General features: G+C 39.0%; 1 protein-coding gene across 1 annotated transcript in view; it reads right to left on the bottom strand.

The window, feature by feature from the left end:
* The window catches only part of LOC136886462 (leucine-rich repeat-containing protein 47), a 43820-nt gene extending 30584 nt beyond the window's left edge, over positions 1-13236 (bottom strand). Inside the window, exons 1-2 of the mRNA XM_067159251.2 lie at positions 12558-13236; positions 7800-8008 (exon numbers count right to left, since the gene is read on the bottom strand). Of these exons, the coding sequence (XP_067015352.2) occupies positions 7800-8008; positions 12558-13185 (837 nt within the window). The 5' untranslated portion in view covers positions 13186-13236. The remainder of the gene's footprint in view (positions 1-7799; positions 8009-12557) is intronic.
* Between the last annotated feature and the right edge of the window lie 688 nt (positions 13237-13924).

Genomic DNA, 13924 nt, shown 5'->3' with positions numbered 1-13924 from the left:
TTCTATGCACCTTACCAAACCACACAGGCCATCACTGATCTCAATCTCTGAAGAAACAATGGAGACAGTAAATGAAAGTGTCACAACACCGTGTGGGGAAGCTATAAAAGAGAGAACTTTATTATAACTGTCTTTCCCATAAAAAGAAGGTATATAGACATGAATATGCTGTGAACAAAATTATATCTACCAAGAATATGAGGTTACAGGCCTCACATCAATATCAGCAACAAAGGACACTTTAGTTAAAAATGACAGACATGCCATGTGAAATTTTGGAAGATTTGTAGGTATGAAAGACAGATCTCATTTTAGATTTTATAAATCCCATTCACTAGGTAGCCGAAATAAGAATTTTTGTAAGACAAGGGACAATATTGTTGGTTTTATCATCGCCCTCTATCATGACTGCGCTAATACGCCTTCTCATTTGCTCGGTCACACACGTAAACGAGCGAACACGGCGTAGTTACTAGTTCAGGCGCTTGGAGCACTGAGAAGCTGGCATTAGTCTGCTTGACAAGACTCACTCAGTGATCATTACTAAGAGTGCTGGAGTAATTTCAGCTTGTGTTTACCTTATTTGGTCGTGAACCACTTTAATGTTTATGTACATAATATAGTTTACTGCTGTGCGCCTTTATGTATTGGCAAAAGCAGATCGGAAAATAGCGTTTCGTTTCATGAACTTTCTTTGAATGAGCAACAACATTAAGAAGGGCTAAATTTTATTTCAAGAAAGGATTTCTCGCCGAATTTCAATTTGAGATCATCGAAACTATATGTTCACTACACCCAGTAAATCCACACTTTCACGCTACTTCGGACATATAAACTGTGAGACTGGAATAACACATTTAGCAAAGGAGCGCCTCAGAAAGTCGGTGCCTAAATTAAGCAGAAATATTGCGTTTACTGGTAGTCGATGAAATGTCCATCGAACAGCAGATGTTATATGACAAACTCGACACCTTCTTTGGGTATAAAGACACTTCATTCCATGTTGAGCGAACAAAAACTACTCACTGCAAAACTGTAAACGAAAGTAGAAATCCAATTACCCTGGTCCGTTTTCAATTTCTGGTGTGACTATAAAATACCAGCATCATTTTTCTTCTTTAAGTTTTCATGTACAGATCTACATACTTTAATACTCACAACAATAAAGAAAATCAGACCATTCATACCATGATTCTGTTAATGCAGGTGCCCTAATCAAATACTTATCAATAAAGAAATGGATCGATATGCATTTCTTCAGCTTTGATAACGAGAGATTGCATTGGCTGAAAAATGATTCCCCCCAGTACCATACCTGAAAGAACTTAAAACTGCCAGTGAGAATGTCGGTAACCATTTCCTTAGTAAGGAGACATGTCGCCATTCTGTTAACTACAGCATCAACAGTGGATTGTGTCAAGTACCTTCTTCAGACAGGGTTTCATTACATTTTGACCCAAGCATTCAATAGTGACTATAGAGATGGTTTTTAGCGCTCTGCACAAATGTCAGGCATGTTCAATCTCCACCGCTTTTTAGAGATGCGAATCTTGGCTATTCCTGCAAGCAGTAATATGGAGGCGGAGTATGGCACTTCTGCGATTGGAAATGCCGAAGAGATTCTTCCAAACACACCTCAAAGTAAGCGCAATGCAGCGCATTTACCAGATAATGTCACGTGTATCCTCGAGGATCTGCACAAGTCCCCTGGTAAGTTACTGCTATGCCAACGGTAGCTAATATTGTACAATAACGATTTCTTCATTCTGGCCTTCTGGCCCCTACTTGGCTGGTTCGATCCTGGTTCAGTCCGGTGGTATATGTCAGCCTCATGTCAGTATATTTAATGGCGCATATACGAACTCCTGCACCTCGGTGTCTTCGAAAACCATAAAAGTAGTTAGTGGAACGCAAAGCCAATAACTATTAATTATTATTGGTCTGAGGCATGATTTAAAATCCCACAGCTCTCTCTTTCTGCGGTGTTCTACCACTGTACGAAGTTAGCATATCTGTTGTATATGGGAGGTTTTGTTGTTCAAAAAACACTCCTGGAAACCGAGTGTGACAGCTGCTCGATTCCTTTGACAAGACGAAGGTGCTCATCAGTGTTAATATACTTTTTCAATAAATGAGATGAAAATGAGAGATTGAAATACCCATCTGATTTGCTGCTGTGGGTTCTGAAACTTATTCATGATTTTGTATTGAAAGCATAACCATGTGTGCATAACAATTTTGCTACATCTATGTGCGACTATTCAGTGCTTATTTTGTGGGATTCTCCTCACTTCAGTTGTCCTGAAATCGGACATTAACAGTTATTGAGTGAAGTTATTTGCGAGTGTGCCATTTCTGTATTCTTAAATAACATGGCTACATCAACAGCAGAGATCTTTGAAACACCAAAATATTTGAACACGAGGACACGAAATGCTTACACAGAAAGGTATTGGTATGAAGCTCCAAAATAGAAGGGTATGTGAAATTATTTCTTTCCTATAGTATTTACTACCGTTAACATTATTTTGTACCGATTTTTCTGCTACGGAGGGACATGCTCTTCACTGCTTTTCTTTATTGACATGTAAGGTGTGATTTAAATATGTTTATCGAGTGACATGGCTATATATTTAAACAGAAATATAAAAAATACTTTACGTGTGCTGTAATGAACAATTGTGTTTCAATGCCAGCGATGCAGCACTCGGCAGTAAAAATGGAAACTAGGTCCATATTGCTGTATTGGGAAGGTGTATTAGCACAGTCATATTAGAGGGCGATGGTTTTATCAACATCCACAAGTAGATTAGGCACAAATGTCAATTGTGAGTTCATGTAGAGCAAGAAAAATATGTGAATGCATGAAGTGATAGTTATCTGACGTAGATTGGTTATTATATGACTCAGCAGTGTGAAACAAAGGCATGTCCAAAGTTGCCCCACTCAAGAGTCTAACTTTGGACACCCTTAATTTTTCTAAATTTTAACTTTTCAGGCATGAAATGAAGTCCAGTCTGAACTAAACATTAGCCTGCAGTCTCTCATTAAGAGTTTGGTGCCAGTAACTTTATTTTGTCTTTCAAACCTTGTTAGCAGTTTAATTTCAAAAGTGTCCTAAGTTACCCCGTTTTACAGTACTAACAAGAAACTCACAACATGAATATTCTCAACACCAGAAAGTGAATGAGGAACGTATAAAAAAAAATATTGGGAGGACCACAAGGCCTGAATAGTCCCTTTGAAGAAACTTGGATAATAGACTAACTACAGTGATTCTATGCGATCATAAAAGAGGAAGATGGGATAAGATTAGGAAGGAAACAAAAAAAAAATCTTATGAAAGAACAAAAATGCATATAACTTTTTAATGATATTGTGATCTGGAGAAAAGATGAGTATGAACAGAAGCTGATGAACATCACCACTTGGAAGACAAATTTGATTGATGAGGTGGTCAGTAACAGTGTACAACTTGCAGAAAGATTCTATCAGAACATAAGAGAGCTACTGTGAGATGAACAGTTGTCAAAATAATGCACAGAGGTCTTGTACAAGACACATTTGGTCCCAGTTATGGCACAGAAACATCAGTTAAAATTGCCAGAGAGGACTGCAAAACATAGGGAATTGAAATGAAGTTTCTGCAAGCCAAGTTACAAATAATAAAACACTGAAGGACCGTACAAAGAACATAGATCAAGGACACATTGGGAAAGGAGAAACTACAGGAAAGAAAAGAACTGAGTAGCACAGCTGGGTGCCCATCAATATCAGCCCAGTGGCATATGTCAGTCAGGTGAGAGAGAGCGAACACACACTGCATGGCACAGTAGCAATGGCGTTCAATTGTGACTACAAAGCTTCCCTTGTACAATTTTCAACAAAATGTGAGTACAGAATGGAAAAAACATTATAAGCACAACGGCGAATCCAAACATAAGTTAGACTTCCAAGTTATGGCCATTTATGAAACCACCTACACATACACAACACGGCTAATACAACATACAATGGAAGTTCATTTTTCCACAGTCTCCAAGAGGCTGTAAACATTTCTAGGAATGGTCATCCAACTTTTTAATTCCGGATGCGTAGAAATCACCTCCAGCACTATGTAACCACCTGGAGACAGCTGCTTTCAACTTCTCATCGTTTTGGAATCGTCATCCACCATGATCCTCTTTCAGCTTACCGAACACACAATAATCGCATGGCGTAAGTCTGGACTCTACGGATGTTGCCATACCTCCAACTTGAATCGCTGCAGCAGTTGAGACGTTTGGCTGGCCATGTGAGGTGTTGCGTTATTGTGCAACAAAATCAACCGGCGCTCAATTTTCCCTGACACTTTTCTTTAAGTTCCTTACCCAACTGGTTCATAGTTTGACAATTCAAAGCCGAGTTGATTGTCGTGCCTTCAGGCAAAAATTCTACGTGCACCACACCCACCATGTCAAAGAATTCTGTCACCATTACCTTTCCTGCTGAAGGCTGGACCTTGGCCTTCTTTCGTGGTGGTGGTGTGGAGTTCACCCATTCCAACTAGGTTCTCTTTTTCGGGGGGGGGGGTGAAGTGGTGGACCTACGTTTCATCCCGTGGTGATTCGCCGCAGAAACTCCTTGCCCTCCACACAATACTGTTGCAAAAATGCCAGTGAAGATTGGAAATGCTGTCCCTTGTGAACAGCGGTGAGCAGACGTGGGACCTGTCTTTGACACAGTTTAAAAAATCCAAAGTGCTGGTGAGAAATGGAGAAAACACTGCCATACAAAATGTTCAGCATGCTGGCAATTTCCCGCAGTGTTATGCGCCAATTCTCTCTAATGATCCCACTCACACGGCCAACCTTTGCAACGGTACTGGACGTTGCGGGCCTGCCTTCGCGATATTCGTCTGTGAGAACCGTGCGCCCAGCATAAAATTGCTTACACCACTTTACAATACCTGGGCGAGAAATTACACGCTCACCGTGCAACTGAGCCGCTTAGCCCACAGAAATCTGATCGTTGCACGCACGTCCAATTTGGAGTGAACATCCAGTTGACGTGCCACTGAGCCTAGCACACTCTGCACACACAACACGGCCTACCTATGGAAAGTGTCAGCAGTTACTGTAGCTTGCTCCGCATTGGCCACGGCCACAACACACAAGCGTGCTCTCGCCGCAAGCTAGTGTAACTTACTTTTTGATTCGCTTTCGTATTTGTGTTTGATTTTCCTATATTTACATCATCATCTTGAACCTGCTCCAGCTTTCTGGTCAATTTAGAACCTAGTTCTGAAAATGAACCGAGATTATGACTGTCGTGTTGTACAAAACTGAACTCTGTTGTCACAAAGAGCCCGTCGCATGTCTGTTCTTCCTTTACGGTACCTATTACCTATGGCAATATTAAAGAGGTTTTAAATCATAAATTTGGTCAATGCTTTCATGAGCGCAGCAGAGCAAATACGTAGCTTTCAGGAAAAGGTGAAGCAACTCTGCATGTCACTGGCTAGCTCATGTTTCATACGTAGCGTGAATCGAACAGGGCAGTCCCCAACTGGCAAATGAAGCGCGTTTGAACACATTAAATTTTCTCGAGAAGTACTTGGATCGATTTTCAGAATAATCACAGTGCTGAACTTGTACTGTTGTAGATTTAAGGCTAGGTGTAGAAAATAGTGTGGTTCCATTTCAAAAACAAAGTTAATAGCATTATCTCGGAGGATATTAACGCCATTCTATCTTGAACAGTCCATATGTTATTTGAGATGGACAACTTAGCTGAATAACCCTCTATATCCCAGTAACCAGACATCTGTAAAACATTAACATAAGCAATTCATAGAGGTTATGTTGTAGAATTATGTTTCACTGCATTATAAGAAGCGTAATATAGCTCATATACAGACAACTACACATAACATTGTATTAGGTTAGTCTTGTGTATTTTCTTATGATTTATCGTAACACAGGTAATATGTTCACAGTAATCAATTTAACTCAGCACATAGAGGATATGTTTGAAAGACGTAAAATCACAGGAGTGGTATTCGTGGACCTTACAGCAGCGTACGACACAGTGCATCATAGAACTTTGATCACCAAGCTCTATAACTTCACCAGAGAGCATGGTTTCACGAAGATTGTTGAAACTCTCCTGCAGAATCGCCGGTTCTTTGTTGAGTTTCAAGGAAAGTGCAGTAGGTGGAGGGATCAACAGAATGGACTTCCTCAGGGCAGTGTCCTCTCGCCAATCCTCTTTAACATCTACACGAATGACCAGCCAAGGCCTTCTACAAGAAGCTTCATTTATGCCGATGACCTGGTTTTAGCTGTCCAGTGCAACAACTTTCAAACCACTGAAATGCTGCTCTCAAATGCACTTAAGGAACTTCCAGTGTACTATCAGAAGAACCGGCTACTGCAAAACCTAAGACCCAGGTGTGTTCATTTCATCTTCGAAATCGAGAAGCTACTAGACAGCTGGGCATGACGTGGGAGAGTAAGCAATTGAAGCATTGTTTTACACCAAGGTACCTGGGTGTCACTTTAGACCGGACCTTAACATACAAGAAATGCTGTGTTAACTCTGGAGAGAAAGTCTCAGCCCGAAATAACATCCTCCGTAAACTTGGCTCAAGCAAATGGGGAGCCCATCCAACTTTGTTAAGAACCTCAGCTCTTGCTCTGAGTATCTCTGCAGCTGAGTATGCATGTCCTGTATGGTTCAGGTCAACCCATACGAAGTGGGTGGATTCAGACCTTAATGAAACATGTAGAATAGTAACTGGGTGTCTGAAACCTACTCCCACTGACAAACTCTACTGCTTGGCTGGTATTTCTCCTCCAGATATTTGGCAAGAAGTGTTTGCAAGGCAAGAGAGGTCGAAGGTGGATCTCGCAAGCAACCACCCGTTATTTGGACATCGACCTCGACCCAGAAGACTGAAGTCCAGGAAAAGATTCCTCAATGTCTCCAAGGCTCTGGATAAACCAACAAGAACAGCCCGTTGTGATATGTGGCGAGCAAAAATGGAGCATCTTTCTGATTGGATGGTGCCTTCTGAATCTCCACCCCCTGGTCATTTGGAATGGACAATCTGGAAGGCACTGAATCGTTTGAGGAGTGGAGTAGGTAAATCCAAGGATAACCTAAAAAAATGGGGTTATCTGAAAGATCAGTCAGACTTCTGTGATTGTGGGGAGCAGCAAACTACCCAACACCTGTATGACTGTCAGTCCTGCCCTGCTCGTTGTACACTTCAAGACTTGATTCAAGCTGAAACATGTTTTGTGACATAAAATGTACTTTGTTTTATTTGTATATAATACCTTATTTATATTTTAAGTTTTTTCAACACTCTGACACGAAATAAAATAAAATATGTTCACAGTAACCTGTTCTTGTATCTCGAATAGAAAACAACTCCTTGAACTGAGTGAGATCAAAGAGTTTGATTGGAGAAATTTCTCCAGTCAAAGTCAATCCTAGTTCAGTGCGAATTGATCTCAGATTAACATTTTACAACAAAAAATCTGAATTTAGCATGAACTGAGATCAATTTCGTCTCTGATCTAAGATCAAATAGTTTATGCAACCAGCCCTAAATGGAAAGTTTTTTCATGAAGAATGTTAAACACTGTTCTAAGTTTTTACTGCAAACACACGAATTGCAATTTGGCTCGCCTGCTGTACAATACACATTTTTGCCCTGGGTTAAAATATGTGCCAGGCACAAAGGCTTCCCCAGGGTTTAATGAAATATTTTGGGGTTCCCTGACAAGAAAGATTGGGTAACACCGACTTACACTATCTGCGATAGCGTTTACATCTCCTTGATCTCCTTTCTTCCCTTTTTTGCCTTTCTTTCCCTTTCCTCCTCCGCCACCAGAATCTGTTGAAGGGTTTGAACGAGGACAATGCTGTCGTACATAATCCAGGACCTGCTTTGAGCGGCATTGATCTACCAACTTGAACAATCTTCTGTCATTCAATTTGTTTCCTTTCAGGTTGATTTCTGAATAATAAAATAGAACATATATGAATAAAAAACCACAATAGAAAATTTTCTGAACTAAACAGTTCATGTTGCACATCTATAATAAACTTTAAACTCAACACCAATGCAGACTAATTCTTGTTCTTGAATAAAAACTGGTAAAACTTTACTAATGGAGGTGCAAACGAGAGGTTAGAAATCCAACATGGCACGAATTACACAACATCATAACATGTTACACAAGGCTGCAAACGTAGGTGCAGCTAGTGGTCTGGTTAGACCATTGGTCCGTGAACATACGCCCTTAGGTTAGAGCCATGTATCCCATGACAGTATTGGCTAGCGACAAGATTTGTCAGACCCTTGGCTAGCAACACGACCGTTGGTCTGGATATGTTAGACCACTGGTTCGGGGACATAACCTCCTAGGTTAGAGCAGCAAAGCAGTCCACAGGTTTCTAGTATTGACTAGTGACAAGAAAATTTGTCTGGACTGTTTAGACCTTTGGTGTGGGGCAGTAAGTACCTAGGTTAGAGCGTCCGCTGGATTGATTAGACCAGTGGCTAGTAAAAACGGCCCATGGGTGTCTAGTACCCCCTGCGACAGTATTAGCTAGTGACAAGATCAATGGTCTGCCTAAAAAATCTGTGAATTTCACTCCTCCTGTACTTAAAATATTCATGTTGTGGATATATCTGGCACACATCATGACATCAAACTTCAAGGTTTTGTTGTCATCACAGAATGGGGCAGCCCTACGGCCACACACAATGCAAGCTCTACCGGAAATGAAAGCAAACTGCTCCTGCTAATAGGAACAAAGAAAATGATCACATTATCCATTTTAAGTTGTCAATATAATTAACAATATTTCTTGGAGTGGTTTGGTGGGTCCCTGGCAAGCATAAAGGAAGAATCTCTCTTCTCTGCTACTTCGGGTTTCACTTCAAATCATTTTTGCAGAATTTTCTCATTCCTAAACATGCACCCACATTAGTAAAGTGCTACCTAAATATTTTGAGCCTACAAGACACCAGCAGGTACAGCAAGTGCTAAATGGAAAAACAGGAAGATGAAAAGAAACACACAAACATAATAACTGGTCAGTGTGGGAGAAGGGAACAAAAAAAAAGACTAGGATACACATGGAAACCCAAAAGGACAAGAACAATCTCCAAGACTGGAAATTCATCTTTTATCATCTACAACATGGGTTCTCAACCTATGAGGCATGACCCCCCCCCCAAGGGGGTGCAGTACAGACCCAGATATATTGACTGATTACTAACTTAATTACAGTACATAAATTAATCATTACATTATAAAATATATCCAGAAACTTATGAGAATAACTATTAATAGAAAATACACATAAAGCACAGCCTTGTGGGTGGTATATTATATAGTTAATTTAACAATCTATAGTTACTCGTCATCAAAAAAATACTAGTGATATAACTTATTCTGGATTAAGTATTATTTCAGAAATGATACACATATCTAAACCAAATTAAAACTTCACGAAAGCTATCTATTTTGAAAAACAATTATTTTACAACAATTTTGATTAATTTGATTAGGCTAAATTAAAAAGTCCATTTGGAAATGCTCCTTGGCCATCACCTCAATGTAACTGGAGCACGAATAACTCGTGGACCACACTAGGACACTATTTCTTCATTTAAAAATAAATCTAAGGAATGTTTTTTGTTGGAGTTTTGGATACACACTGGTAGAGAACTTCCAATTTTGATCCTGAACACACAGCAGTGCCAGACTACTTTCGCAACTACTTAATTATGTGAGACGGGCTTTTCTGCCTTGGCAGCAGTGACGTCAACATATTATTCAGGACAAAATATTGTAAAAGATCTTATCATATCTGGTAAATATTGCATTAGGTTTTGATCAACTTTCTTATAAAAGGAAAAGAACCTTAGATAAATATTTGATGTTCTTTTCGGAGAAAAATTAGTTACGTACATCTCACTTAGCTACCATACTGTTTCATTAGTCAAATACTAGTTATAAATAATTTATACTCTTGAGCTAATACCGAAATAAGTTACTGAATCTTAAGTGAAAAAAGTATTGCTGTATCAAACGTGGTTTTGATAAAATTTGAAATTAAGACTATTTTGATATTTTCCCAATGACGGCCCAGAGGTAAAATCATTTACAGAGCCACTGATCTACAGAGCGTGAGTCTACTTGACACACTCATTGTTAATGATTATACCACAAAATACTTCAGATTTAATACCCACTATTGCTTTGCAAAATTAAAAAATGAGAAAGAAAAAAAATGACAACAGCACAAGAGATGGATGTGTGGACAAGATGCATGCATAGGTTCTAGACTCTGAAAGTACAGTAGGCTACAGCACTTAAGGAAATGGACTGGCCCATTTAAATGAGATTAAGTTAAAATGTTCTCTACTTAAAATAATGATGGACCAGCCTGGATGATTACAAAGTACAGGGAGATTAGAAGAGTCAAATATTTCAGATATCTGGCTGGATGAGGTGATCCAGCAGAATGGTTAGAAGAGGAAGGTATTAACGCCAGGATATTGAAGTTACACTGGACGTACCACCTCACAAAGAAAACGCACAAAAGGACAAAGGGTAGAGGAGCTAACAAAATTTTTAAAGTTGACTGAGTATATGTATCAGAAACCTTGACCAAGAGAGGACAGAGGCACAGTCGGTGAATTGGAAAAAGGGAGCGCACTATATAAAGAAAGATCCTAGATAACAAATGGGTTGATGGGCAGGTACAATGCCGTTATGGCAAGATGGCACTGAGCTCAAGAAATACTGGGAGGATGTCAAGCCTAAAGAAGAACAAGATCTAGTCATTGAAATTAAATTGATCATTGAGCTAACAACTGATAATGGAACAGGCTGTTATTTCGAGGTCCCAGGTTGTATTCCCAGCCAGATCAGGACTGTTTAGCTGGATCTGAGGTCTCTCAAGTCAATATGGAAAAAAATGTTTAAAATATACATTATGGTCTATGTTAGTTTGCTGACTTCATATACCTTACTGATCAGAAAAGAAAACTCTCTTCACTCCATATTTAAGATGACAACTAGACAACACTGATGTATAAAGCCTCAACATTTTAGAGGATGGATGCCTAGTTGTACTTCCTCTTAAAACAATAATCACCACCACCACCACCTCAACAGTTTAACCCATTTCTATTACGGAACACTTAACATGCAAAATGACAACTAATCACAACTAATTATGGTGAATACTGTCATCATTTCAGACAATATAACTTCATCGAGGGAGATCACGCAGACAAATGGTATTCTACAGGGCGACCCTCTCAGCCCTTTATTGTTTAATGTAGCTATCTATGATGTGGTTCAAGCGATAAAAGAGGTGTCAAACGAAGTAACCATGTACTTATTTATATGCTGATGATATGGTTCTAGGATCACACGATGTTAAAGAGCTACAAAAAGCACTGGATGCACTGGAGAAGTGGACAGATACAAATGAATTGCAAGTAAACATTGAAAAGACTGTCTACATGATTTTCAGGAAGGGTGGACAAACATCAAGCGACAAAGTGACGTATAAAGCAGAAACATTAAACGACTTGAACAGTTTTAAATATCTGGGCTTGACGATGCAGATGACAGTAAACTCCTTTAGACTTCATACTACACTACGTGCTGCGGCAGCTATGAAAGCAATATTTGACATCAAGAATTTAAATAGATTATCTCTTAAGACTGCCATAACCTTGTTTGACGCAAAAATAATCCCTATTTTAAGATATGGACTGGAAATCATTTGGGATAAGCTAACAAAGAATGACCTACACACTCTAGAAAAAGTCAAAGCCTGATTCTTAAAGACAACCCTCTGTGTGTCCAGATTTACTAGATCAAGACTGGTTTATGAACTTGCAAAGGAGCCTTTTTTAATTGAAGATTTGAGACTCAAGTTTGCTCTACCTTATACAGTCCAATGGATGAAACTCTTGGATGAAAGAGTGGCCAAAAGGAATGATATTTGTCCTGAATTCTATTCGACTGAAGCAATGACGAATAGAACATGGACCAATACAAACCAGGATCTCCGACATTTTATCAATTCTATGGCAATTCATGGATACCACTACAAACTCTGCAAAACTAGGATCTTTCATTAACCGGACGATAGTTGTGTGTGTGCACTGTGTAATTTGACTTGTACTCGTTACCATGTTGTGGAATGCTCTAAGAGAAATAGGCCTATAGTAGACTTATGTTTAAATGACATGTAATTGCTTTATATACACAAATTGTGTGCCCTATTAAATTATTATTAAATAACAATTATGGTGAAGATCCAAGTATGGTTACTGTAACAACATTTGGCATTTAATACAAAATGAACAACATTAACACGAAAGATTTTAGGACTTCCCTACATACAAAATAATGAAATTATTCCATATATTCATGATAAAACAACAAATACGGATAAATAAGACCACCATTTTCTAGAGGCCGGTCAGCATCAAGAATTGCACAATCAGATTGATTGTTACATCAACTTACCTTTCAGTTTAGATAAATCTGCCAATTCACCAGGGACTGCGGTGATTTCATTGTCTCCAACGTCCAAATTCTTCAATGAAGGAAGATCGCTGATAGAACCTGGCATTTCTTTTATTTTGTTACCGTTCAGATTTACTTCCGACAAATGCACCAAATCGGCGTGACAGATATCTGGAAATTTCTCAAACTTATTTCGTGACAAATCTAATACACTCAACTTAGTATTCATAGACAAACAGGGAATTTCTTGCAGAGAATTTGAGGCTAAATTCAACGTCGTCAACTGCAACAGATTTTTCAATTCATCAGGAACGCTTTCCAATTTATTTCTAGACAAATCAAGAACTTTCAACTTTGAAAGATTTCCGATAGTTGTTGGCAATGAACTGATTTTGTTAGAATGCAAAACCAATGTTGTTAAATTGACAAGATTACCGACGTTAGGCGACACATGTTCCAAACATGTATCGTTAATATTCAGAAAATTAAGATGTGTCACAGAAAACAACTCATTGTCAAAACCAGAACTTTCAATTCTTTTTGATATAGCTGGTCCGCCCAACACTAATTCATGTTTATTCTCAGTCTTCGCACTTTTAATTTCCGGCCACAAGTGATCAAAAGACATCTTTAAAAACGTTTAAATCCTGAGACCACGGTGCACCTCAACCTGCCTCAATCAAAGATGATCTATCGGCGAGAGAACACTCCAAAGAACATAAAAGAGAACAATCTCAATTCCCTGATCTCAACTACCGCGCAGGAAACAACTGCCGGCTGCAGTCGCTTAGAGCCAAGGAATGTAAAGGCCGGTCTCCACTGATTAACATTTAACAACAACATGTTAAATGTTAAAAGTGTTAAATGTTAACTGGTGACACCATCAGCATGTTAAATGTTAAATGTCAAAAACTGTTTCATTTAACATTGTGTCCACACTTAATAAACATGTTAAACTTGACATCCTTTGTTTATATACAGGTAGTTCATCATATCAATTTATGGTAATACATTTAGATGGTGTCTAGTATTTTTAAATAAGGACAATGGAATCAGATGAAGAGGAATTGGCCTTTGTTATTGCCACTGTTGCTTCTTGTTATGATTTAGAAATTCAGTTGTATTAGGCACATTTCCTCCCCTCACTCTGCTCAAAGCTTCAAAAGCAAACCACTTTGAAGTACAGGGTATAAACTTCGTCCGCTCCCGACTACCGACTTTTCTGAACTTTCTGCAATTCTCGACTGTACTGGGAGCGGAGGGACGCAATTTTTTTTTTCTTTTCGATTTACTCGCGGGAACAATTATAGATATTTTCGAGTTCCTGGAAACTGTCGGCTTTCTTCGCTTTATATCTGTATTCCTCT

The sequence above is a fragment of the Anabrus simplex genome, chromosome X (assembly GCF_040414725.1).
Source record: "Anabrus simplex isolate iqAnaSimp1 chromosome X, ASM4041472v1, whole genome shotgun sequence".
Classification (NCBI taxonomy): domain Eukaryota; kingdom Metazoa; phylum Arthropoda; class Insecta; order Orthoptera; family Tettigoniidae; genus Anabrus; species Anabrus simplex.
Note: the sequence above shows the minus strand (reverse complement) of the source record. Positions and strands in the feature narration are given on the sequence as shown.